Source organism: Amphiura filiformis, chromosome 7 (genome assembly GCF_039555335.1).
Source record: "Amphiura filiformis chromosome 7, Afil_fr2py, whole genome shotgun sequence".
In the NCBI taxonomy this organism is placed as follows: Eukaryota; Metazoa; Echinodermata; class Ophiuroidea; order Amphilepidida; family Amphiuridae; genus Amphiura; species Amphiura filiformis.
The window spans coordinates 6,025,290-6,052,141 of NC_092634.1; the positions used below are offsets into that span (position 1 = coordinate 6,025,290).

The following is a 26,852-nucleotide window of genomic DNA, read 5'->3' on the forward strand; positions in this document are numbered from 1 at the left end:
AAGCCACCAAAAGTGCTTGATTTGTAAGTGACAAACCTAGCATAGGCAAAAATAGGTTGTTTGTCATTTGGCCACAATGTTTTACAGTTTTCAAAGTTTTGAAACACTTTTGAAAGTTCAGTGTTTGTTGTTTGTTAGAGTTTGTTAGTTTTCAAAGTTTGTGCAAAAATCAGTGAATCAAAAATCTTATCAAAAATCTTATCTTATCCAAAGCTTAGAGGATGGAGGAAAATGATTTCCATCTTAAACTTTAGAGTCAAGCATGACTGTACTCTGCTTGCAACTGAATCAATATTGGAAGTTGGAAGTCTACCCAATTTCCTATTACATAGCAACATGTTTGAGAAAATAATACGCATGTAACAGCACACCCGGCTGATAATGTGATTGAAATGATTCTGAAAGCGAATTTGAAAATAGCCGGTTTGTTTTCAAAATGTGCCAAATTGTTTCTAGTGCCACTTGAAAGTTTCATGTATGGACACTCCAAAAGACTTTGTAGATTTAGCATTATCTTTACCAGTTCATATTATTATGGCACTATTACAGCCAGAACTAGTGCGGTTCCGGATATGAATGTCCGAGAGTTCTGAGCAATGTTTCTCGCAGTTAAAAGAAAACATGCAGAAGTCGTTAACAGCAAGGATCAGTTTGTTTGCCATTTTATTAAATTAGGAAAAGCATAATTTGTGCTTGTTCAGTTTAGTTTATCCAAAATGACTCCAAAAGTTCAAGAAATGCCTTGACCTGTTGATGATTAACTTTATGAAGTTTTAGTGACTTTTCACTTATTTGTTGACTGTTACAGTTGAAGTTTAAAAGACATTTGGACAGAGAACAATGACACTTTTTATAAAGCAAAACAGTCATCTCCAAAGAAAGGGAGATGTAATGTATTTAGCCTCCATACTAATACATAGTGTGGTGCGCCCACAAGTGCAGTTAGCCCTGAGTAATAAAACACTCTGTCAATCACAGCAGACATTGAGTCCACTGAGTATCTTATAATCCCCATGTGACCTTCATGGAGTTGTGTAAGAATGTCCTGGCGTATTGGCTCGGGTATCACCACTTGGCATCCTTTGAATATTACTCCATTAGACACACCTAGTTCGGGTCCCGACATCCCCAATATGGTCGGATGTCTTTTGAAGTTCCTTGATGGTGTCTGGCCACCCCTTGTTGATCACTTGTCCTAGTGTTCTAAGGACTGGGCTCCGTGCAGTTTCTTGCTGCATGGCTTCTTGTTTGTTATTGCGACCGAAGTTGATCAGATCGACTTTGTATACATCTTCCACATCGTCACAGTCTACGCCTTCGACTTGGATGTCTAGTGGGATCTCTGCTGATTTATTTGGGTTGGGCAGGCGACTCAGTGTGTCTGACAGTACCATTTTGCTCCCTGGCTTGTACACCACTTCGAAATTGTATCCCTGGACCTTGACTAGTAGACACTTTAGTCGGGGTGGTGCACTTGCCAGGGGCTTCTTACATATCATTTCGAGTGGTTTGTGGTCGGTTTCTACTCTGAAGTCGTTCGCAAACAGGTATGTGTGGAATCTGGTGATTCCAAACACAAGTCCGAGGGTTTCTCGCTCGATGTTTGAATAGCTGGATTGGCATTCAGTTAGGCTTTTCGAAGCAAACGCAACAGGTTTGTTGTCTTGTAGCAAGCATGCGCCTAGTCCTTTCTGTGATGCATCTACTTCCAGAGTGGTAGGTTTCTCAGTGTCGTAGTATTGTAGATACGTTTCTGCTGACATGAGGCTCTTTAGTTCTTCATAGACTGATTGATGGTCTTCCTGCCACAGGAAAGGTATATCCTTTTTCAGCAAGTCTCTTAGCGGGTTAGCTTTCGTTGCTAAATGTGGTATATATGCGGCGAGATAGGTGATTACACCTAAAAATCGCTGAAGATCTTCCTTGTCTTGAGGTGTTGGCATAGCTTTCAGATCTTCGACCTTCTTCGGGTCCGGTTTGATACCGTCGGCCGTGTACACTGATCCGAAGAAGCTGATTTGGCTTTTGCGTATGGTGCATTTCACACTGTTAAAAACTAGACCTTCTTTCTTGGCCACCTCCATCAGCTGGACTAGGTTGTTATCGTGTTCTTCTAGGGTTTCCCCAAAGACTACGATATCGTCAGCTATGCACACACATCCGGGAACCTGCTCCACGATCCTGTCCATCTCCATCTGGAAGATGTCCTGGCTTATGGACAAGCCAAATGGGAGTCTTCGGAAACAGTAGCGTCCAAATGGTGTGCGGAAGGTGGTGAGGTCTTGCGAATCCTCCGCAAGGTGGATAGACCAATAACCGGTCTTAGCGTCTAGCTTGGAAAAGTGTTTAGCTTTTGCGAGCTGTGGATTGATTTCTTCTAAGGTGGGCATTTTGTGTGGACACCTTTTGAGGCTGTTATTGAGGCGCTTAGGATCCAAACACACCCGCAATGTCCCATCCTTCTTGATGCTGGTGGTGATGCTGCTGCACCAGTCGGTGTGGTAGTTCACCTTCCTTATTATGCCTTGCTGTTCCATCTTGTCTATTTCGTCCTTTAGTTTGCCTTTCAGGTGGACTGGATACTTCCGAGGCGCGTCAACCGACGGCGAGGCGTCTTCAATAAGATGGAGCTTGGCTTTGCGTTTGAAGTTGCTAATTTTGTCAAACTGGGCAGGGTATTCAGTCTTCAAGTCTGCCACGGTGTTGATGTTGATGGTATTGATGCTGTTTGCATCAACTGCAGGGCTATTTGCCGGCATGGCATTGATGGTCACCAGATTCGTTTTCACGCACAGGGGCAGTCCTGCCACTGCCGGCCCCTTCACGTCAACTACATAGAACTTCTGTGTGATCCACTGGGGGTCTACACCCCTGCATACCAAATGTATGCTTCCAAAACATTTGATCTTTGTGCCGTTATAGGCCGTGAGCCGTGCTCTTGTCTTTTTTACGACGTTCTTCCATTGATGCTTATACATCTGCTTAGCCGTCCGCAGAGGTAGTGTGTTACCCTCTGCGCCTGTGTCGAGTTTCAGCTTAAGCTGGTGTTGACCCGTTTTCCTCGGGCAGGTTATATCTATGGTGGCGTATGCTTCCGTGTCGTCGTCTTCTAGACACAGGTTGGAAACTTTGACGCTGTAGAATGTGTGATGTTCTAGATCGTCATCCAATTCGCCTGATATTTCGTTCACGGCAGTGTTTGTCTTGGAACCGTAGTCTTGTCGGCTTCTCCGGGGTTGATGTCTTCCAAACCTTCTGTTACCAGGGCCTGGGGATTTGCTTCTGGGTCTGGACCGCAGTTTCTTGGGACCCGAGCTGCTGGGGCGGGGGTGGTTGGACCGTGAGTTCCTACACTTCTTCGCCCAGTGCCCCTTCGAGCCACAAGACTTACATGTGTCCGTGTATGCAGGGCACTTCCTGGGTGGATGTGTGAGTCCACAGTTCCTGCACTCTATCTGGCGTTGGTTTACACCCGCGATCTTTGTTTCATCCCTGTTGTAACTCCGTATCCTCTGGCCGCCGGCCTGCAAGGCTTCATATTTGCGGCCCTCTTCTAGTAGTTTGGCCAGCGTTAACCCTTTAGGTTCCTCTAAGAGGTCTTTCTGGAATAGTTGGATGGGGGTTGATGCAATGACTAACTCTACGATGCGTTCGGCCATCTCATCTGTCGTGAACTCACAGTAAGTTGCTTTGTTTCGGCATCGATTTATGAAATCGTCAAGATTTTCTTGGGGTCGCTGTTTAAACTGCATCAATTCGAGTCTGTGTATTCTAAAGTTGACGTTGACATTTAGCTGGGCATCAAAGATCTTCCAGAGTTTTTCTGGGTCCTTTTGGTCCTCATCGCTGAGGCCAGAAGTGTTTATTTTCTTCACTCCTACGTTTCCCACAGCGATTTTGATCTTCACTGCCTGTTTTTCTTTGTCCGTCACTTCTTTGTCCAACATAGTTAGTTCGAGTTTTTGTTTAAATAATTTAATCTCCTCGCTTACGTCTGGTACATCCCAGTTCATTACTGGATATTTGGATGTCATGTTGGATGGTATTTATCTCAAATACACGGCTGCTAAGGTATGGTTTACCTGAATACAGGAACAGCAACGGTATTTAGGGGTAGGTTAAAGAGAAACAAGACTTACGAAATGGTTAGTACAAGCAACGGGTTACAAGATATTGGTACCAAGGTGTTTGTGCATAACTATTTGACCAGGGCAGGGCACACAAAAATAAGACACGATGTACTATGATATGGTTGAAACTTTCTAAGTCAACCTAAAGGTGACAATCGAAGCACAGATTTCGGCGACGATATAAAGTTCCTTTATAGTCCGTTATAGTCAAGCGGTAACAAAATTTCCACCGGTATATTTCCATAAATACGGTACCGAAGGATGTGAGTGTTCGCTTTATATTCCTCTAAGAGGTTCCTCTAAGAGGTCTTTCCGGAATAGTTGGATGGGGGTTGATGCAATGACTAACTCTACGATGCGTTCGGCCATCTCATCTGTCGTGAACTCACAGTAAGTTGCTTTGTTTCGGCATCGATTTATGAAATCGTCAAGATTTTCTTGGGGTCGCTGTTTAAACTGCATCAATTCGAGTCTGTGTATTCTAAAGTTGACGTTGACATTTAGCTGGGCATCAAAGATCTTCCAGAGTTTTTCTGGGTCCTTTTGGTCCTCATCGCTGAGGCCAGAAGTGTTTATTTTCTTCAATCCTACGTTTCCCACAGCGATTTTGATCTTCACTGCCTGTTTTTCTTTGTCCGTCACTTCTTTGTCCAACATAGTTAGTTCGAGTTTTTGTTTAAATAATTTAAACTCCTCGCTTACGTCTGGTACATCCCAGTTCATTACTGGATATTTGGATGTCATGTTGGATGGTATTTATCTCAAATACACGGCTGCATAAGGTATGGTTTACCTGAATACAGGAACAGCAACGGTATTTAGGGGTAGGTTAAAGAGAAACAAGACTTACGAAATGGTTAGTACAAGCAACGGGTTACAAGATATTGGTACCAAGGTGTTTGTGCATAACTAAAACACTCAATATTGAAAGCATAACAAAATTAACTGTGCAAAATATTGAGAAATCTGGTTCCAAACAAAGAAAATAATCACTGTTTTTTTTTTTTTATTATAACCACACAAAGGTTTAACTTTAAAAAAAATCTTTTCAACAAAGGTTTTTTTACTTTGTTAAAAGTTGTTTCAGTAAAAAGTCTCTTGGAGCACAGTTGATCTAGTTCTTGAATATGCTCAATGTTTCTCTTGGTATCGCTTTATTTATCTGAGTGAACAGCTGACAGTCCGTTGGTAATGTTTATAAAGTCTCGCTATAAATAGATTGATTTCTCAGAATCCATTGTAGGTAACCATGGCAACATCTGTTAAGGCCTTGGAACTGGTAATCCACACAGCATGCAGTCCGTTTCTATGTGTAAAAGTTAGCAATGCATGTTCCTCCGGCTGTGCGTAGTGATCCTCTGTGATTAGGCTAAGACGTGGCGCATCAGCTCTGGGCTGGGGTCTCCTCATTCCAGGCTCACTGCACTCGGCGGGAAAATTGGGGTTTGTCAGCACTTTGTCGGTGAAAAGTTTTCATGACAATTTATAGCAAAGTAGCTCAAATTCACACAGATGATTCAAAGTTCTATTTGACTACGGGCTTAGTTGCAGTTTTAGAACTATAAAAAAACTTACTTGTTAACTCGTCGAGTTTGATGTTTGACCAGGGCAGGGCACACAAAAATAAGACACGATGTACTATGATATGGTTGAAACTTTCTAAGTCAACCTAAAGGTGACAATCGAAGCACAGATTTCGGCGACAATATAAAGTTCCTTTATAGTCCGTTATAGTCAAGCGGTAACAAAATTTCCACCGGTATATTTCCATAAATACGGCACCGAAGGATGTGAGTGTTCGCTTTATATAGTGTGCCGTCGTTACGTGTTTAAAACAAGTTGGAGTTCAATTCTTGGTTCAACGAGTGACTCGCTCGATAGCAGAATTCGTGGCCTGCGGCGATATTCCCTGTGGCGAGGGATGGTCTGTTGCACTTGACCATGGTGATGTGGCGATGAGTTAGGAAATTGTCCAGATTTAGACAAAATCCTCTGTTGATTTGGATCAGAGTTCCTCTGTCAAATCCATGGAATTAATCCCACATGCTGCCACCATGAAGTAATATACAGACACGGTTATGATATATAATAATGATATTTATTATCACTGCCCTGGTATGATGTTCATCATGATTGGTCTTAAGTTTTGGCTGCCCAGATTAGGGCGCTTCACACCTAGAGTTCTGTGTACGCTTACGCGTAAGATAATAGTTCCTGGATGATATCACAACAGTCATTAGACATTTTTAGCCTACGTTTCGTATCCTACTATTGAAACAAGAAAACCTCATTCCCCGGCCTCATTCACAAATTCACTCACCTTCCTACACCACCAGTTGTAATAAAACTCAAAACATCCCGTGTTATTCCTCAAAAAGTTCTACATGTACCTTCATTAATAAAAAATTGAAATCCTAGTAGAAATCCGTTATCGAAAATTGTTTGATATAAAACGTCAACAAAAGTAATTTTTCTGAAGAGTAGATACCATAGGGCTGCTAAGAATACGCAATTGCGTTATTTGCGCCGCAATTTGCGTATTTTGGCTCCAATTGCGTTTTTTGACATTTTTGAAAAAAATCTAAAAAAAATAATTTTTTTTTTTTTTTTTTTTTCAATTTTTAATTTTTTTTTCACTGTTTTGTAGTGTCCCTGGATCATCATCAAGTGCTACCATTATTAAAAAAAATTTTTTTTTTAAATTTGAAAAAAGATACAAAAATATTACAAGTTTGTATCCAAATGGGACCAATTTGTAACTTGTGTTCACTTCAAAATCTATCTAAGATATAGACTTGTGTACAAAACCAATGCATTTTATATCTTCAATAGACTATGCAGTGAACACAAGTTCCAAATCGGTCCCATTTAGATACAAACTTGTAATTTTTTTGTATCTTTTTTCCAATTTATTATTTTTTTTTTTTTAATGATGGTAGCACTTGATGTTAGGTCCAGGGACTCTCCAAATCCGCGTTAAAAAAAAAAAAAAAAATTTTTTTTTTTTTTTTTTTTTTTTAGATTTTGCGTTTTTGGCAGGAAATCGCTGATTTTTGCATTTTTTGGAAAATCGGGGTGCGTTTTTTGGCCTCCAAAATCGCATTTTCTTAGCAGGCCTAAGATACCATGTGTCAAAATGGCGGCTCGCGCAACCTGTCTGCTGCCATGCCGTAATATATGCACCTAATATGGGCATAATGGCTCCGCCCAATATACGGCGCTGTCAATCATCCTTATTCACAATCGCCTTTGTCGAACATACTCTTACGCAGGTAAGAGCTCACGCTGTCCTCACTTTAGCGATTAGGATCGACGAACGTCAGGCCAACACAATCTGGTTGTGTAGGAGACTATCATTGTGATGCCCATGTTGGAACCATTGGATTACGGAAGAAATATTCATAGCAGGACTGAAGCGGTGTGGCCATTTCTATGTTTGTACCGGGCAAGTACCGGACATTTTTCAACACGGAGCTAGCGGAGATTACTGCAAATTCGTCCAAAGGTAAACAAAGGGTTGGGGATCGCATTTTTAACTTTGACTAAACTGTTTCGGAGTTAAGGCTCGCTAAAAGTAGACCATTTCGGGGGCTGTATTTGTTGTGAGTGAAAACCGACAACATTCGCTGAAGAATTATTGCCATGCTCTATAGTATACCGCCGTTCCGAAGAACGGCGGTATACATGTATACCTACATCAACCTGCCTGATGAGGGACAACAAATTATTTTGATGATGAGTGAGATTTTACTCATTTTCCAGTGTTTTGCGTGAGATTAACTACTAGCCTTAGGAGTGAGATTAAACTACCCTTGGCGTGAGACCAGTGTTCGAAATAAGCACTTATCCTCTTGTCCAAAAATCACTGGGGACAACCATATTGAGCTATGTACTTATCCCCTGGACAACCACTATATTTTACCTCCAAAAGTACGACACATTTTGGGGACAACCAAAATGTAGTGAGGACAAGCAGAATTTATGCTTTAGTTATCCTCGGGATAACCTCCATATTTTCCTTATTTCGAACACTGCGTGAGACTGTGAGAAAGTGACCCAATGGCATAATGCGTGAGACTCACGACCAATGCGTGAGAGTTGACATCCCTGTTGAAGGACATCCAACAATACAATAGCAGTACAATCTAAGTAAGGTACGGTACTAATGAAGTCCCATGAGGTCATGTTTTTTATACTGGGACCCTAAAAAAGGTGGTGCTGTCACATTTTGCTAAATCATTTTGTCTACTTATTCCTATATTTTTGCTAAAATTCATCATGAACAAATGGTTTTGGTCTTATTTTGAAGATAAATTATTAATCTAATGAATTAATAACAAATACAATTAAACAAATGTATTAATTAATTACAACAGCTTAATTAAGTTAATTAGTCAGGGGTGGTGCCGGAAGTGGAGGAGCCGGAAGCGGAGGAGCTCTGTGTAATTCCAATGGGAAGTTGATGTTCATTAATAAAATTTATGCACTTTGTTGCCTAGTAGAAGTAAAAATGCATTTTGCATAATGTTAATCTTATTTTTTTAACTTTCTATAACTATAATTGCCTAGTTAATCTTAATGAACTTAGTAATTAAGGATTTAACAAGCTTTTAATTAATGCAGTGGAATGTGGGTCATACAATACAATGGGCTGTAATTTTGCATGCATGCATATGAACTAAATTTCAATATTGTTTTATCTTTGAAATATGAAATAAATCTTCTAAAAGGAGATTATTACAGTCAAAGGATTTAATCTGATGACATATTGATCTCTGGTTATTGTTAAATAGTTTATTGATGTAAGCTAATTGTACATGTATTGTACATGTACCTTTGTTACTAATTATTCACTGAATATTGATTTTTGGAACACCCTATATAGGAATTGGATATTTAAATTTGATATTATAGCAATTCTGTAAACTATTTTGAATATATCTTCCAAATTTAATGGCACTTAGGAAATTTTACATAAATTAAAAAATTAATTTACAACTTTTTTCACACCCTGTATAACACAATGGGCTTAACAAATATAGTGCAAACTATACATTTAATGAAAGGACTAACTGTGTACATTCCAAATATCAATTCATTTTCCAATTTAATATACTATGTAGAAATATTGGGGCGGTAAAGAAATTAAATTTTTTCGGTATTTTTCAATGGAATCACCCTGTATATTTTTTGGTACACCCTGTATATCCATTCAAACTTTACAGATTTGCAATCATGACAATATATGCTTTCTAAAAATGTATACTTTTACTAGTTTGGGTGAAAACTTTTTGAAATATAATCAGAAATACAAAAAAGGAGTTGATTTTTGACAAATTGCAAGATGTGACACAATTGGGTCCCACCTCAAAAAACATGACCATGAGCAAAATCATGAATGTCCTGCAAAATTGTTGGGAGTTTATATTCATGATATTTGGACTCCACTTTTTTTTAAAAACAATAATAGCATTAATGCATTGAATAAAACAAAATAATATAAGTTGATGTTGTTGCCTAACTGATTTAAAATCAAAAAGGAAAAGACTATACCTGTAAAATGATTTGGAAATTGAAATCTGTTGACTGTCAAATTGTTGCTGATCGTGGTAAACTCAATCAATGTAAACATGAACACATGGAGTGACAGTCAGTGTTTCTATTAATTTTTTGGTTTCTGAAAGTTGTTTACATGCAAACTCTTCCAAAAATAGTAGTGTTTTCCCTTTGGATTCTTGTGTATTAAGCATATAATTAATACAATTTGGATGGTACTTGGTATTCTTCTAATAAAGGTAAAATATTGACAAAAATAATTAGACAAAACATAAAACACTAGATGATTGATTGATACATCCGGGTGATTTACGATAACAAATGACCTTGACCTTTGACATATTATTTGTTTGACAGAAAATGGCGACAGACGACGCTGACATTCCAGGTAAACAATTTAAGCTTTTGCTTAGTAACCTACATGTGTTGGCTTTTTCTTTATGATCGGATAAATTTAACACTTCGAATGTAGTTAGTGATTGTGTTTTTACATGTTTTAGGGTGTTTTTTATTATTAAAGTCAATGTCAGTTTATCAAACAAATTAATTTTATGAATTAAAGTTTTAACTTCAACACCACACTGAGTCACTGTCACTGTAAACACTATAATCAAATTAAGTAATTCTTGGCCAAACTGGAACACTGTGAACTCTAGTGGCTCCGCGATAAACACACACGAATATAGCGCGGTACAGAAGAAAGTATACACGCGCCTTACACGTCACTGCGTACACGCTTAGTACACTACATGGACGCAACGCGCATGCGCATGTTCCAGTTTGGCCAAGAATTACTTAATTTGATTATAGTATTTTTCGCTCACCTGGATTTGGAACGTTTTCACTAGTCCGATTAGCGTCTTCAGCAGATCTGTATCTGTATATGTGGTTGTACTATACAACGCTCCCAATGTTGGAGCCAGGCGTATAGGGTAGGGTGCATCAGAAGCCCCTCATGTCAACCATATTTTTTCTACCTAGTGTCAAACTGTGCCATTTAAATAGAAAATCATCCCCTCGAAATTTAAATTCAATCAGAGGTCGGGAAGGGGGTCCACCGTGAGCTTAAAATTCGGACAGAGGCAACCAGTAAAAGTTCGGCCGGCAGCTATTGAATTATATATATCAGTTATACATACATATTAATAGCTGCCTTTAGTGAATGTTTTTATATTACCTCATATCGCAGACAATACTCAATAAAATGCAAATCCATTTGAACTAAGCAAAAAGGCAGCTATTTTCAGACATATTTGAAGTTATAATAATAGCTGCCATGTGCATGTTTCTCTATTTACAGCCATTTCTGCATGGAAAATGGGTCCATTGTGTGCTGCGAGCTTAAAGTTTGTGCATTATAGGTGCCTTTTACTAATGACAAAACAATCAGGCAGCTATTTAGTTTTCATTACTTTATACTGAATATCACTGTGGCTGCCATATGAATAACAATCATGACAATGTAATAAATGTACTACTATGTTGCTTATCAGTCCATATGATATTGGCAAATTAGGTAGCATCATTCAATTTATGCTCTCTCAGATTAGGTGTCTGTTTTCTATCTTGCTCCACCACTTGCAAGACATTTTGATTATGTTCCTCACTCTGGGAGGAGCTAGGAAATCTGCACTGAGTTTCACGCCACGCTCTACTGCATCATTTACCACACTGACGGCTCTAACATTGCTAAGCAATTGCAGATAAACTGAGGACTCGGGCCAAGTGTCAACATTGTCTGCTAGGAATTTGTTATTGATCTGCAGGATGTTCATAGTGAACCTTGCCTGCATAATCAGCTTGGACGACTGTTGACTAAGTGATATTCTCAGGGTCAGGGAACTTTGGCTTTCCAAAGCCTGCGCCAAGTGAATACATGGCTTTAGTGCTGCTGCATCAGGTTTAAGATGAAGTAGCCTTCTCGCTAAAGCTTGTCTCTATTGTACTGGGCTGATATTCATAAAACCACGCTAGGCCTAGTTGACAGCTAAAATTGACTTTAGCAAGCTGCTAAGCCTAGCTGATTGCTAATTCTTATTCATAAAACCCAGTTAGAGTTAGCAACATTCTAAAATTTTGCCAAAACTTAGAGTTGATCTGGGGCAGCGCTAAGTCACTAGTTGACAACTAGTCTTAATGATTTTGAACTAAGTTTGACATGATTTATTGTTTTAATTTCATATTAACTGTTGTCAATTATGAAAAATAATGTTCTCAGAATATTCTGTTTCTGAGGTCTTCAGTGTGTTTTACACATAAGAAACTGTCTTAAAAACACACAACAAATTTAGGGTGAATGAATAAACATTGAACTATATAAGCCAGTATTGTTTAACCAAATTTGCACAAGAAAAATGATTATGATATAGCAAGTAATCTTTAGTTAAGCAGATATGTTCAATCGAAGCAATTCTGTTCAATTGTTTGATACGTAAAATATATATTTTGGAGACATGTTACCAATGTTCTCTTTGGTAAAGATGCATGACTTATTTTCAATAACAAATTATATGTCAATTTGATAAAGATAAATCATGCTTGGCTTTTGTCAGGACAACAAGCAAGATATATCATATGCTATTAAATTAGCTAATATTATTTACACAGTGTTGCTCATGAAGCTAAATGAGCAGCGTTAAGTGGATGCATGTTGTTTTCTATTTGATGAAGCAATATAGTATGTATAGTATGTTTTTACAACAAACCAAGGACTTAACATGTATATGAACTTTACTTGTTCAGAGTATCTTTTTAATTTAATTTGCCGTAACAACCTTGTAGGCCTATATAGCTTACAAAATACACATGTAATTTTATTAACGAAATCTCAATGAAGACCATCAGCAATGAGTCATTACATTTTGATCATTTTGACTGTGGTTCAGAGCTCAAGTATAATAGACATGTATTATATAAGCCTATTGTATTAGATGTTACACAACTGTTGAAGGCCATAGCACCCAAAACACCCAAATAAGTTATCAGCTAAATATTTCTAGTTGATAGCTAGTTAGCAAAGTGTTTAGCAAGGTTTTATGAATAAGAAATTAGTTGATTGCTACGTAGCTATCAACTAGTGGATTTAGCATCTTGCTAAGCACTAGTTGGTTGCTAATTTAGCAAGGCTTTATGAATATCGGCCCTGGTATCTTTCCACTGAAGACAGCAAGCGGTGCCATCTCTTCGGTGAGATACATGTACCACAGATGTCTGTTCAGGGCTTTGTGGGTTTGCGAGCACTTGTTGCAACACCGTAATTGATATCGGCATACTGCAGGAGGTGCTTGTACAACTGAAGATCGTTCCATGGCGGGTCAGAAGCAACACTGCATGTTATCCAGCAGGAACTTTAGATTATTGTTGCAAATACAACAAATTCACATATCTTTAGTAGCTGGCGCTTTGTTGTCACAGTGCCTTGCGGAAGCTGTTCAATGTGATTCTGCACTAGAGAGATTTTACTATACAACAGTTTGGACATATACATAACTGCTTGAAAGTAATTGATTGGCCCAAGTCCGTAGCTTTACTGCTATTGCTTAGCAATGTTAGAGCCGTCAATGTGGTAAATGATGCAGCAGAAAGTGTTGTGAAACTCATACAGATATCCTAGCTACTGCCCAGAGTGAGGAACATAATCAAATGTCTTGCAAGTGGTGGAGCAAGATAGAAAACAGACACCTAATCTGAGAGCATTATCATATGGACTGATAAATATTAAGCAATTTATTACATTGTTATTCATATGGCAGCCACAGTGATGTGCAGTATAAAGTAATGAAAACTAAATAGCTGCCTGATTGATTTATCATTTAGTTAAAGGCACCTATCATACACAAACTTTAAGCTTGTACCGTGTGATGGATCCATTTTCCATGCAGAAATAGCTGTAAATAGAGAAACATGCACATGGCAGCTATTATTATGACCTCAAATATGTCTGAAATGGATTTGCATTTTATTGAGTATTGTCTGAGATATGAGGTACTATAAAAACATTCACTAAAGGCAGCTATTAACATTCACTAAAGGCAGCTATTAATATGTATGTATAACTGTATATATATAATTCAATAGCTGCCGGCCGAACTTTTACTGGTTGCCTCTGTCCGAACTTTAAGCTCATGGTGGACCCCCTTCCCAACCTCCGATTAAATTTAAATTTGGAGGGGATGATTTTCTAGTTAAATGGCACAGTTTGACACTAGGTAGAAAAAATATGGTTGACATGAGGGGCTTCTGATGCACCCTAGTATAGGGTAGTGTGCGCATACGGAACAAAGCTAGTCTTGGCGAAGGTGCTGAAGCACTGCTTCCTTGAAGTTAGCTGGATCCTTTATCTGAGTGATATGATATGGTAGACTGTTCCAGTCAATAACTGTTTTTGGTAAATAAGAGAACTTGTGACAGTTTTTGGTGCTTGTTATGATCTGGTAGGCTGCTGGATGAGTATGCCGCGGTTGACGTGGGTTTGGTCTAAGCAAGTGATCCACCGGCAGAGCCAGGAGGCCCTCTCTGGCTTTCTGAAGAATTGTTAGTCTATTAGCATGACGCCTGTTTTGAAGGGTATCCCAACCCAAGTCTTTGATGAGATTTGTGATGCTTGTTTTTCTATCGTATGTGTTAGTGGTAAATCTAGCAGCTCTCTTTTGGATCTTTTCCAACTTGTTGATGAGATCTTTTTGGTGTGGGTCCCAATCCTATCCACAAAGATGGTGATGCTGTGTTGATCTCCAGGAGGGTGAAAGTGCATGCCTTCCAATGACTTACTGTACAAAAAAAGCATGTAATGCATCATTTTTTACCACGATGATCCATTTTAAACAAAGGCGATTTTATTTTATGAAATCTAACTTTCACTGCATGCTGACTTCTGTATCAAGGATAAAGTACCAGCACTTTTTAGACTGCGGCGTCAAGTTTCGGGTGTCGAAATTTGAAATTTTTGTATTTCCCTATGGGGATTACACAGTTAAGCCATTGACTGTGAGCTACTGTGGTCCACACTTTTTGGATTGAATGTCGCCCTCTATAATAAGCAATGTGGACATGTCTAGCATAGGAACAATGGCAATGCCGGAAACTAGTCTACGTCACGCTATTGTTCGACCTAGGATACATCATTCGCCATTTTGTAAATATTAACGCATGATCGTTGCTTTGAAATTTCCACCGGATAGTCTGTAGGTATGCTACTAAATTGGATACTTCCTAACTGGGTTTGGTAGGCTTAGGCCTACTCAGTTATCATTATTCAACATAATTATCGCCTGCATTATTAGGGCAGTATATTTTATTCCCGGTGGGGTCACTCAACTTGCAACACTGACCGCACGATCGTTACCAAAATCAAGGAAAAAGGGGTCATTTTAGGGCATGTCCATGGACAATATTGTCCGTGAAATTGGAAAAATAGGGGTGTTTTATTGCACAAATGTCTGCGAAATTGAAAGAAGGGGTTCTTATTATTTTCTCCTGATCTCGTGGCCAGATAAAAAAATCACAGGAATAAATTTGGTTTCCTACTTTGTACTCATCCCGTGATCAATATTGTTCTCGGTTCTGATTTATATGCAAGGGGTACTACTTGAATTCTGTGATGCCCTTGTTAATTACTGAAAGAAAAAAAACATTCATAGGCCTAAAAATCCCTTCCTTGAAATGTTGAAATAGGGTCAACATTGCAAATGTGTCCTCGGAATCTAAAAAATAGGGGGGTTTCAGAGTACCATTTTGTCCTTGTTTTGGAGTAAAAAGGGGTAAAATTTCATGATTTGTCCTTGAAATCGACTGCGAAAGGGGGTAATTTGTACTTGTGGTAACGGTCCTATGCGTCCCCCCTGCCAGGGAGTGACCCCACCGGGATTTTATTATGACGATTGTAGGGGTAGGAATGTGATTAGATTTAACTACCCTTAGCACGGACAAATGTGTCAAAAATGACACCCTTATTTGCTATAATCAATGATTTTGAGATTTTAACACGGCCCGCAAGGGCCCCGTGTTTAGTAGAAAAACCACCCATATTCCGCGCTTTTTGTTCACACTTTTTATATGAGTGGCCCCCCTGGGCAATAAACTAACAATAACTAGAGATCAATATGTCGTCAGAATAAATCCTTTGACTAATAATCTCCTTTTGAGAAGATTTAAACAATTTAAAACCAAAAGATCTATTTATGATAGATGAAATTTATTTTCATTCCTTTTTTATGAATGCAAAATTTAAAGTCCATTGTATTGCATGACACACATTCCACTGCATTAATTGAACTTCAGCTCATTAAATCCTTAATTATTTATAAATTTATTACGATTACCTAGGCAATTATAATTATAGAAAGTTAAAAAGTCAGATTAACATTATGCAACTGCAGTTTTACTTCTACTAGGCAACAAAGTGAACAAATTTGATTAATGAACACCAAATTCCCATTGGAATTACACAGAGCTCCTCCTCTACCGGCTCCTCCTCTACCGGCTCCACCCCTGACTAATTAACTTAATTAAGCAGTTGTAATTAATTAATACATTTGTTCAACTGTATTTGTTATTTTTTCATTAAATTAATAATTTATCTTCAAAATAAGACCAAAACCATCTCTTCATGATGGATTTTAACAAAAATATAGGAATAAGAAAAGAAAAAAAAATGGAAAATGTGACAGCTCCACCTTTTTTGGGTGCCCACCTCAAAAAACATGACCATTTGGTACATAAACATTATTATGTAGCCATAGGACAGTGATCATAGGTATCCAGTGGTGTAAAAATCTCAACTTTTTTTGAGAAAAGTGGGGGGATGAGGCTGTGGATCACGAAATGCCCCTTTAAAGCCCTTGACTGAGTAAACAAAGCCAAAACTGAAAACCTTTTTTTCATAGCACTTTCCGTAGCAATTTAGTTACATCTTGTCAAAGATTGACTTTCATCAAAAAGATTCAGCTAGCAAAATTCCCCAAAATGGCATTTCGGGGGTGTTTTTAGATCTTAGTCTCATTTATGATAGCAGCTTTTTTTAATGGAACTGCTATCAAAATCTCTAAAATTCCATGTGCGATTGTCTTATCACCATAAAAAATCATATATTTGGGTCAAGTGAAGTATAGAAAACATATTTATGTAGGTTTCCTTCTTCGCCAGTTGTTTTAAATTTCTATGTAAATATGCATTGACATTGTCGGCGAATTTGGCTGACTAGCAAATGTGTTAACTAAGGTTTGCCTGGGATACCTATAGTCTGTGGATAGCGTAAGAGCATGCTTTGAACATGCGCAAAAAAAAATAATATCATGAAGATGTTTAAGCACTGTGGTTTAAGATTGATTCATAGAGGTTTCAAAAATTACCGTCATATTGCATAGATTCACCAAAGAATGGTTTGTTAAGTACACACTTACACTTACACTTACGGTTTAATGGGAGGTGGATAGGCTAAAGTGCCTTTATAACCCCATATCTCTTCCAATGACTATCAAGTGCATTTTTGAAGGAGTTCACATTTTCTGCACTTATGACTTGCTGTGGGAGATTGTTCCATCCATTTACAGTTCTCTGGGAGAAAAAGTCCTGTCTACACTTGAGTGATTTGGCTCGCATATTTTCATACTGTGCCCTCTGGTGTTGCTCTCGTCTACAACTTGAAAGAATCTATCCTTGTCTGTATTTTCTAGACCTGTGAGGATTTTGAATGTCTCAATAATGGTTATGATGTCTTTCTTCAGCGTTGGGCTCCAAGCTTGTATGCAATACTCCAAGTGGGGTCTAATATATGTTTTATAGAGTGTGGCCGCTGGCGAAGCCTTCCTTGTCAATATACTTAAACGTTCTCCAGTCTGGAACATGCGCGTTGCGTCCATGTAGTGTACTAAGCGTGAACTCAACCCATAAACTATCAAAACGATTATAGATGGTCATATATATCGGGAACTGAAATATATAGCAAAAACTTATTTAATGTATAAAGCGCAGCTTTCTCCTGCGCATTTTGATACCTCTTTTGTTGCTCTACGATATCATTTGGTCGAGTTATGGGCGTTTGAGTAGCTTCAAGTCGGATTTTGAAAGTTGCACTCAGCTCCTATTCAAGCCAAATGCGTTCGTCGTGTACACACACTCACACAAAATCAAGACAAAGGACACCGATGTGCTCTGTTTACTTAACCATGAACTTTACTTTATTTTACTCCTTCGACTTCCAACTTCAATACTTGCTACCCTTTACTTATCTCTGACTTATCTCATGAACTCTTTCTGCTGACATCTCAATACTTGGTGTGCCCTCCATCACTGTCAATCTCTGCCTGGATTCGTTGTCGCATGCTCTGGACAAGATGTCTTATCTTTCCTTGGTCTATATCTTGAATAGGAGCTAAGTGCAACTTTCAAAATCCGACTTGAATCCACTCAAGCACCCATAACTCGACCAAATGATATCGTAGAGCAACAAAAGAAGTATCAAAATGCGCAGGAGAAAACTGCGCTTTATATACATTAAATAAGTTTTTGCTATATATTTCAGTTCCCGATATATCTGACCATCTATAATCGTTTCGATACTTTATGGGTTGAGTTTACAATATTTTTATTTCAGATTCTGGAGCTGTTTTTACATTTGGAAAGAGTCGTTTTGCAGACAATACAGCCAACAAATTTTGGATCAGAAATGACAAGGTGATACAGGTGTCTTGTGGGGATGACCACACTTCATTTGTCACTGGTAAGTTTAAAACCCGGGGGATTAGAAATGACAAGGTGATACAGGTGTCTTGTGGGGATGACCACACTTCATTTGTCACTGGTAAGTTTAAAACCTGGGGGGGGATTAGAAATGACAAGGTGATACAGGTGTCTTGTGGGGATGACCACACTTCATTTGTCACTGGTAAGTTTAAAACCGGGGGATTAGAAATGACAAGGTGATACAGGTGTCTTGTGGGGATGACTACACTTCATTTGTCACTGGTAAGTTTAAAACCGGGGGGGGGGGATTAGAAATGACAAGGTGATACAGGTGTCTTGTGGGGATGACCACACTTCATTTGTCACTGGTAAGTTCAAAACCTATGGGGGGGGTATAAATGACAAGGTGATACAGGTGTCTTGTGTGGATGACCACACTTCATTTGTCACTGGTAAGTTTAAAACCTGGGGGGTTAGAAATGACAAGGTGATACAGGTGTCTTGTGGGGATGACCACACTTCATTTGTCACTGGTAAGTTCAAAACCTGGGGGGATTAGAAATGACAAGGTGATACAGGTGTCTTGTGGGGATGACCACACTTCATTTGTCACTGGTAAGTTCAAAACCTATGGGGGGGGTATAAATGACAAGGTGATACAGGTGTCTTGTGTGGATGACCACACTTCATTTGTCACTGGTAAGTTTAAAACCTGGGGGGGTATTAGAAATGACAAGGTGATACAGGTCTCTTGTGGGGATGACCACACTTCATTTGTCACTGGTAAGTTCAAAACCTGGGGGGGTTAGAAATGACAAGGTGATACAGGTCTCTTGTGGGGATGACCACACTTCATTTGTCACTGGTAAGTTCAAAACCTATGGGGGGTATAAATGACAAGGTGATACAGGTGTCTTGTGTGGATGACCACACTTCATTTGTCACTGGTAAGTTTAAAACCTGGGGGATTAGAAATGACAAGGTGATACAGGTGTCTTGTGGGATGACCACACTTCATTTGTCACTGGTAAGTTTAAAACCTGGGGGGGTTAGAAATGACAAGGTGATACAGGTGTCTTGTGGGGATGACCACACTTCATTTGTCACTGGTATGTTTAAAACCGGGGGTATTAGAAATGACAAGGTGATACAGGTCTCTTGTGGGGATGACCACACTTCATTTGTCACTGGTAAGTTCAAAACCTGGGGGGGTTAGAAATGACAAGGTGATACAGGTGTCTTGTGGGGATGACCACACTTCATTTGTCACTGGTAAGTTCAAAACCTGGGGGGTTAGAAATGACAAGGTGATACAGGTGTCTTGTGTGGATGACCACACTTCATTTGTCACTGGTAAGTTCAAAACCTGGGGGGGTTAGAAATGACAAGGTGATACAGGTGTCTTGTGGGGATGACCACACTTCATTTGTCACTGGTAAGTTCAAAACCTGGGGGGATTAGAAATGACAAGGTGATACAGGTGTCTTGTGGGGATGACCACACTTCATTTGTCACTGGTAAGTTCAAAACCTGGGGGGGGGGTAGAAATGACAAGGTGATACAGGTGTCTTGTGTGGATGACCACACTTCATTTGTCACTGGTATGTTTAAAACAAACCATTTATAGGAGTAAACAAGAACTTATAGCCAGCCATGTACAATGATAATAGCTTGATTTGAAATAAAACAACTAGAAAAGAATCAGTGAACTCATGATCGTATTGATTATTATTTTGCAGCCTCCGGTAGATTGTATACGTTTGGATCCAATGAGTGGGGTCAACTAGGCCTTGGACACACCAAATCAAGTAACAAGCCTTCAAGTGTCAAAGGTAAGCAATATGAGTGGGGTCATTTTTTTTTTTTTTTTTGAAGAGATTCGTCAGGAATACAATATTCAGATTTTCAAAGTTTTTCATAGTATAATTCCAAGTATAAAACTCATGTTTCCCATATAGTTTCGGCAATCCAGTCTGTTGCCTTTCTCAATGGTGTCTGCCAATCGATCCTTTGTTGTTGGATGGTATAACGTCATCAGAAGATGATGAGGCCCTCAGGATCAATTGAGGTTTTTCTTGGAATTATACTATGAAAAGCTTTGAATGGGGTCATTTGTGTGATCACATTGCCAGTCAATGCATTTTAAGGCGCGCGAGTGCGATCGCGCACATAGAGCCCACCTTAAATCACTTTACCGAGTGCGATTTATAGCGCACCTTGTCACCTCAAGGAGTTTCCAAAGTTGCAGAAAAATGAAAACATGTGAAAGAAAAGTAAAAGCTTCGATCTCCAATATTTACGACCTGTCCAGAAATTATGTAACATAAAATGCAATAACATAAACGTTGAAGTGAAGTCGCCGTAGCATTGTAACATAATTTAAAAATAAAATACACACCGCCAGCGTAATTTAACACAGATTGTGATATTGTCTAGAATCACTGATGAGTTTTATTGCAGTATTGAATGACGACACGTACGTGAGTTGGTAATTTCTAATTCTAGGGATCGGTAAGAAATGCTTCAAGGGTGGTGTGTAGAGATATGCCAGCGGTGAAATACGAGGCCATAGAAGAAAAAAGTGACAAAAATTTGCCCTTGAATTATGTTTTATAGTCAAAATACTCCAGTAATTCAATAAATATCATGATATTTGGCCTAAACTTGAACTCATTTGGAATGAAATGGCATTTTTTATTGAGTAAATTGTGGCTTTTTCACTTGTCCATGTGACTTGCAATGCTGTTGAATTCTGCACTTTGCCAAAGTTGAACTGCATTTTATTGAATTCGGCGAACTTTTATGGCATAAAGCAACACTTTTATAGCAAGTACACTGCGTGGGAACTTTCTTTAAAAGCCAGATAGTTGGTTAATAGCGAGAATCGCGGCGTGAAAGGGAGATCACGTTTTTGCCAGGCCTTAACTATTTACACATAACCAAAATCACAAAATCTGATTCTGATATATTGAAACGGGCATTCAATACTTGACTAGAGAACCCCTCATTTTAGGATTTGAGTGCATATTTTTAACACTTTCAGGGGTTTCAGTGGTTCTGAAAACCCCTGGTTTTAAAACCTAGTGCTACCCCTGATTTTAACCCTCTATTTCTATTGTTTTGGATCCATAGTTTCGTAAAACATTTTTGACCCCTGCCCACCTGTACATTGTAGTCCCACATTCAACACTAATGCTTATCTGAATATCAAGTGCAATAATTCAAATAGCCCACCTAAACTTCTTACTGAGTGCAAATGATAGCACACCTAAAATCCTTACCGAGCGCAATTAACAGCACACCTGTAGCTCGCCTGACTATTTCCAGAAGTGCGATTTGTAGCACACCTGCTGTTTTTCAAAATTCATTGACTGCATTGCATTTTTCAGTTGAAATCATGATATGAAATCATTTCTTCAATACTTAAATCAAAGCAAGATGTTTGTCCATTTGCTTCACATTCATTATCTCAAGATAGTCTAGCTGAAGTAAGTTTGTGTCCATTCTCAAGAACGGATATGACATAGTGTCGATAGTAAGGCTGGGAGTAATACCCAGGAAATCATGTCCAGCTCGAAAATTGTGATACTGGGTTGCAAAACCAGCTGCTCGATACTCGAAGGACATTATTTACAAGCCTTGCCATGACCCAGTTTGTGTGAAAAGTTTGCCTGCAAAGTTCAGTGTCATTCAATGTCCTCATGTTGAGTTGATAAACTTGATCCTTGTGGTCCTAGTAGCTACAAAATTAAATTACAAGAAGCCAGAGTGCAATGTCAAACAAAGCTGTTGTTTAACTTGTTTACATTAAATATTTTGCAAGCACATATTTGCAATAAATATCATTGCTACATACACACAGTTTGGAGACCATTTTGGTGCACATTTTGCACTCCACTTTGACTTGATTCCTGGTGATACGTATACCCTGGGTACCTGGGTACCTAAATTACATAGGCTTCGTGGGCACAAAATTAGCTGAAAATCCCAGGCTTAGTTAATAGTTAATACATACATGTAGATCATCCCAGTCCTAATCTGTTACATCTCTGATTCTAGTTGTGGGATGATTAGGGTACTGTGCCTCTGCAGACCTAAATGATGCTAAAAGTAACAATAAAACTCATTATGGTGTTATCTGATATTTGCAGCTCTGAAGCAGAATGGTGTTGTACTTGTTGGATGTGGCAGACTTCACACAGTAGTATGCACAAAGGCTGGTCAACTGTATGCATTTGGGGCAGGAGGAGAGGGTCAATTAGGAGCAGGTGACACCCAAGGGGCTGAGTCACCTGTTATGATTGGTTCTCTGGATGCAACAAAGTATAAAGATATATCCTGTGGCACAGATCACACAGCAGTATTAACAGGTAAGACAAGTTGACTGCTGCAATGTGTCTCAATGTAAAATGATAAACCAAGAGACTATAATAAAAGTCAGCATCAAAGATACTATTTTATGTCTGCATCACTTGTCAAACAAATATTGAATTTTGAATATCGTGTGTTGAGGGACGATTTTTTTTTATTCCTGTATGTTCGATATAAGTTTGTTTAAAATAAAACCATGTGATTCATCATGCTTGATAATTATTATTCTAACATATATGATATAAGGCATAATGTTATGATTGCCAGAGATTTCCTTTAAGACCATTATAAATCAAATCAAATACAGTTCACCCTCATTTATATATCCATGTTTTTTCCTCTATTTCTCTTCATAGTTGAAGGCAATCTGTTTATGTTTGGCAGTGGCTCAGATGGTCAGCTGGGATTAGGCAGTACGACAGAGACTGAAATACCAAGGGAATTAACACTTGGTATAGCAGTCACACATGTATCATGTGGATATTATCATACAGCTCTTGTTACTGGTAAGACTAATATACCATAAAGATTTGTCTAATGGCGCCTTTGGGATCCTTTGCCTTGGGTAAATTTCATGGTGAAATAGAGAGCTATCTTTATGGTAGGGTCTGAGATATATAGGATCCACAACTTATAAGTACCCCTTTTAGAATTAATTTGGTACCCCTTTTAGAATAAATTTGGAATTAATCGAAATAATATTTTATGAAATGTAAAAAGTTATGAGTGACCTTATTTGTGGTACACATCTGAACCAATGTATTATAGCATCACATATCATTGCATTCAGTCAGTCACAATGGTTCATTATGTAAAAAAGAGGCCATAGGAGTCAACTGTCTTTCCACAACAAACACATGAATAGGCCTGGCCTACTGTATTGTTTGAGATTTAACTTCTATGGACTCAGATGCAACTTTTAAAAAGGCTTCTATTTTACATAATGAACCATTATGACTTAATGCAATGATGTGTGATGCTATAAATTGATCCAGATGTGTACAACATGTAGAAGGCAATGCTATTTCCTCCAAATTTAGAGGTGCCACTTTTCGAGTTTTTGTTTGAATTTAGGTTATTTGTGAGTCAAAATTTCTGCATTTTTGTTTATTTTCAGTCCATTTTGGAACTTTTTAACATTTAACCTGATTTCACAAACTTTTTTTTTTTCAGGGTTTTTAGCAGTTTCTGGGTTATTTTGAGAAACTGACTGGTATCTATGAAAATTATGTCACATGTCCTGTCTTATTTGTAAGTAATCTTGCCAGTGACCCACTGCTTGAAACCCCCTTCATAAATAAACATTATTTGACCAGTACAATTGTTGCTTTTTATTTCAGAGGATGGGAAACTGTACACATTTGGGGAGAATGAGTTGGGCAAATTGGGTTTAGGAGATGATAGAGCAGATATCAGTACTAATACACCTCAACATGTAGATAGCATTGAAGAACCTGTTATGTGTGTGTCCTGTGGTAATAGTCATACGGCAGCTATTACTGGTAAGTTACAGTACTAATAGTACACCTCAATATGAGCTATAACTGGTTAGTTATATGGCAGCTATTCTTTTCGGGTTCTAAATTTGGATGTTGAAAATCAGAATTTACATAAAAGAATCTGGATTTTGCAGTGGTAATAGTCATATGGCAGCTATTACTGATAAGTTACAAGACAATTATTTCTGTTTAGTCTATGTGGATGTTACAAGTTAAGATATTCAAAAATCATGTGGGCTTTGCAGTTCACATATATTCAACCTCTTTCTCTTTTAGGTGAGTGTAGATCAGGCTCTCTCAACAAAAATTATCGGAAGCACATTTTTGTCCATGATAATTGTAGCCTAGCTTGTAACCCACTTGATAATTTCAATGGATCCATCATCCATTTCTTCACTTTCGGATTCTTCTGATGTTTGTCCGTTATCTATGTCTTTTTCTTGCTATTATGTGACAGCTACCACATGACACCTTGGTGAATAACACATTTGTAAACAAGTGTAAAAGTTAAATGTAAAATGACATGGAGTCAAGGACCTGCTTCAAATGTTGTTGCTGAGATCCAGTCCAATTCCTTGGCAACTACTGAACATTACTTTATAAATGGTCTTGGCCCTCCTTAGACCTGATTTCTTCTTACAACATGTTATGGAATTGTTCCAAGTCCAGTACAAGTCAAGAGTCATCTGCAAGCAGGCTGCTAAGTGAGAAAGCCTGCTTCAGATAATATAGATGATTTGTTTCACCTTGCAAACTTGCGGTAACCATATTTCGAGCTATTTTTATAACTTTCAATATCATTCTTTGATCCTCAACATGCTGGTTATCAAGATTGCATAAACATATTAGAAGATGGTGCACAGGACATCTCTGACACTGTCCTCAAATCTCAAGTACTGAATCTCTTTGGGCCCTTCTATTGAGCTGTAATGGACATATAAATGTGTACATTCTAATGATGCAAGCTTCTATATGTTAAAGAGCCATTAAGCATGTGAAGTAAATGTTTTAATACTTCCATGGTTCGGGTATGTTTAGAAGAGGCATGGTCTCTTCCCCTTCTACGCACCGATGACCAATGGGTGTAACATGTTGTCATGACCTTTGATCAGCCAATCAGTGGGATTTTTTATCACGTCTGCGTTTACACTCGTGTACACTTGATGCACAGTACAGACCACAGAAGTATTTAAAACTTGACTTAAACTACACAGCATATTCCTTTTATTTTTATTCCTATCTTAGAGAGTGGTAAGGTATACACCTTTGGTGATGGCAGTCACGGTCAGTTAGGACAAGGGCCGTCATTACTACAACTGAACACACCACAGAGAGTGAGCAGATTGAGTAAAAGAAAATGTAGGGCTGTATCGTGTGGTGAGGGTCATACAGCAGTCATTACAGGTAAGCCATATGTGACCTGCTACCACAAAATGAGCGTAAAGTCGCAAGTTGGTAGTTTGGAGACACCTGGCTGACTGAGTTGATGTTCTTTGTTTGTCGTGCACATGTACAAGCCAGTAGTATGTCCTTTGTGATTGGAACATTGTACATACAGACATACTACTGGCTTGAACAGGTGCCTGTGAAACAAAGAACACCAACGCAGTAGCCAGAATAGTAGTCATTATGCTTGTCAGGTCATCGTACACACTAAGATGAAACATGCACGGCACTTTGATGCTGTGAAATGGCACTCAGTTGCTAAATAGCCGATAGCTGAACTGAGACGCCCTGATGTGCCTCTTGGCAGAACAATGAACCACCTCTTTCTCTTAGTCGTTGTAAGGGTTGGAATGTGTGGCCAGGTTTTGACTCCCATGCTGACCAAGGTGGTCTCAGTTTGCTGGTCTTTTTCCACAGGAGGTATATCAGGGCAGGCCTGCTGGTAAACATGGCAGGCAATGGCGAAGTAGTCTTGGCGCTTTTGTTTCACTTTTAGTGTCTCGACAATTCTGGTGCATCCTGTAACCTCCCTGTTTGTACCTCATTCATCGTGTAACAACGTGGCACCGGATTGTGTAGCACTGTCCATGTCCTGATCAAATGCAAGATAAATCTTAGCCAGAAGAGCAGGTCTGGGTACATCGTGTCTTCTGGCTCAGGCGGTGGCTGGCAGCAGATTAAGCTCGCTGAAGAACCATTGTACTACGTGGCCTGGAATAAAAGGATGATGTGCTATGGCAGCGTAATCTCTTTTTGTAATGTCAGCAACATCTTTGTGATTAATGTGACTGAGATCTATTGTCCATAGCAGGACCTGGTTCATATTTGTCAGGATGTCAGCTCTTTCTTGAATTGTATTTACCCAATGCTATCTTCAGAAGAGAATAGAGGCAACGAAAAGTATCACCATCAAGAGCGTATGCTATTGGTATGTAAGCTTCGGCTGCCACTCTTCTCAGAAGACACTCTTCTTTGTCCATCAATATTTCCATCATATTATTTATTGTTTCTTCGTGTAGCTGATTGGAAGGTGTGTCGTACAAGTAGCCTTGGTCAATCCACTTGTTCAGTAGGGTTTGTAGATCCAAATCAAAGTCAGATGAATCTGAGATTACAAACTCTAGTCGTAACTCAGGGGAGTGTTGTTGCATGTATCGAATAGCCCCTT

General features: G+C 38.8%; 2 protein-coding genes across 2 annotated transcripts in view; one reads left to right on the forward strand and one right to left on the reverse strand.

Annotated features, from left to right (window-relative positions):
* LOC140156677 (ornithine transcarbamylase, mitochondrial-like) overlaps window positions 1–9,808 on the reverse strand; it is a 30,916-nt gene extending 21,108 nt beyond the window's left edge. The window contains exon 1 of the mRNA XM_072179615.1: window positions 9,684–9,808. The gene's annotated coding sequence lies outside the window, so the exon portion shown is untranslated. The remainder of the gene's footprint in view (window positions 1–9,683) is intronic.
* Window positions 9,809–10,002: 194 nt separating this feature from the next.
* Window positions 10,003–26,852, forward strand: part of LOC140156585 (X-linked retinitis pigmentosa GTPase regulator-like) — a 41,692-nt gene continuing 24,842 nt past the window's right edge. The window contains exons 1-7 of the mRNA XM_072179522.1: window positions 10,003–10,074; window positions 18,280–18,405; window positions 20,108–20,200; window positions 22,520–22,738; window positions 23,096–23,245; window positions 24,080–24,241; window positions 25,484–25,642. Of these exons, the coding sequence (XP_072035623.1) occupies window positions 10,047–10,074; window positions 18,280–18,405; window positions 20,108–20,200; window positions 22,520–22,738; window positions 23,096–23,245; window positions 24,080–24,241; window positions 25,484–25,642 (937 nt within the window). The 5' untranslated portion in view covers window positions 10,003–10,046. The remainder of the gene's footprint in view (window positions 10,075–18,279; window positions 18,406–20,107; window positions 20,201–22,519; window positions 22,739–23,095; window positions 23,246–24,079; window positions 24,242–25,483; window positions 25,643–26,852) is intronic.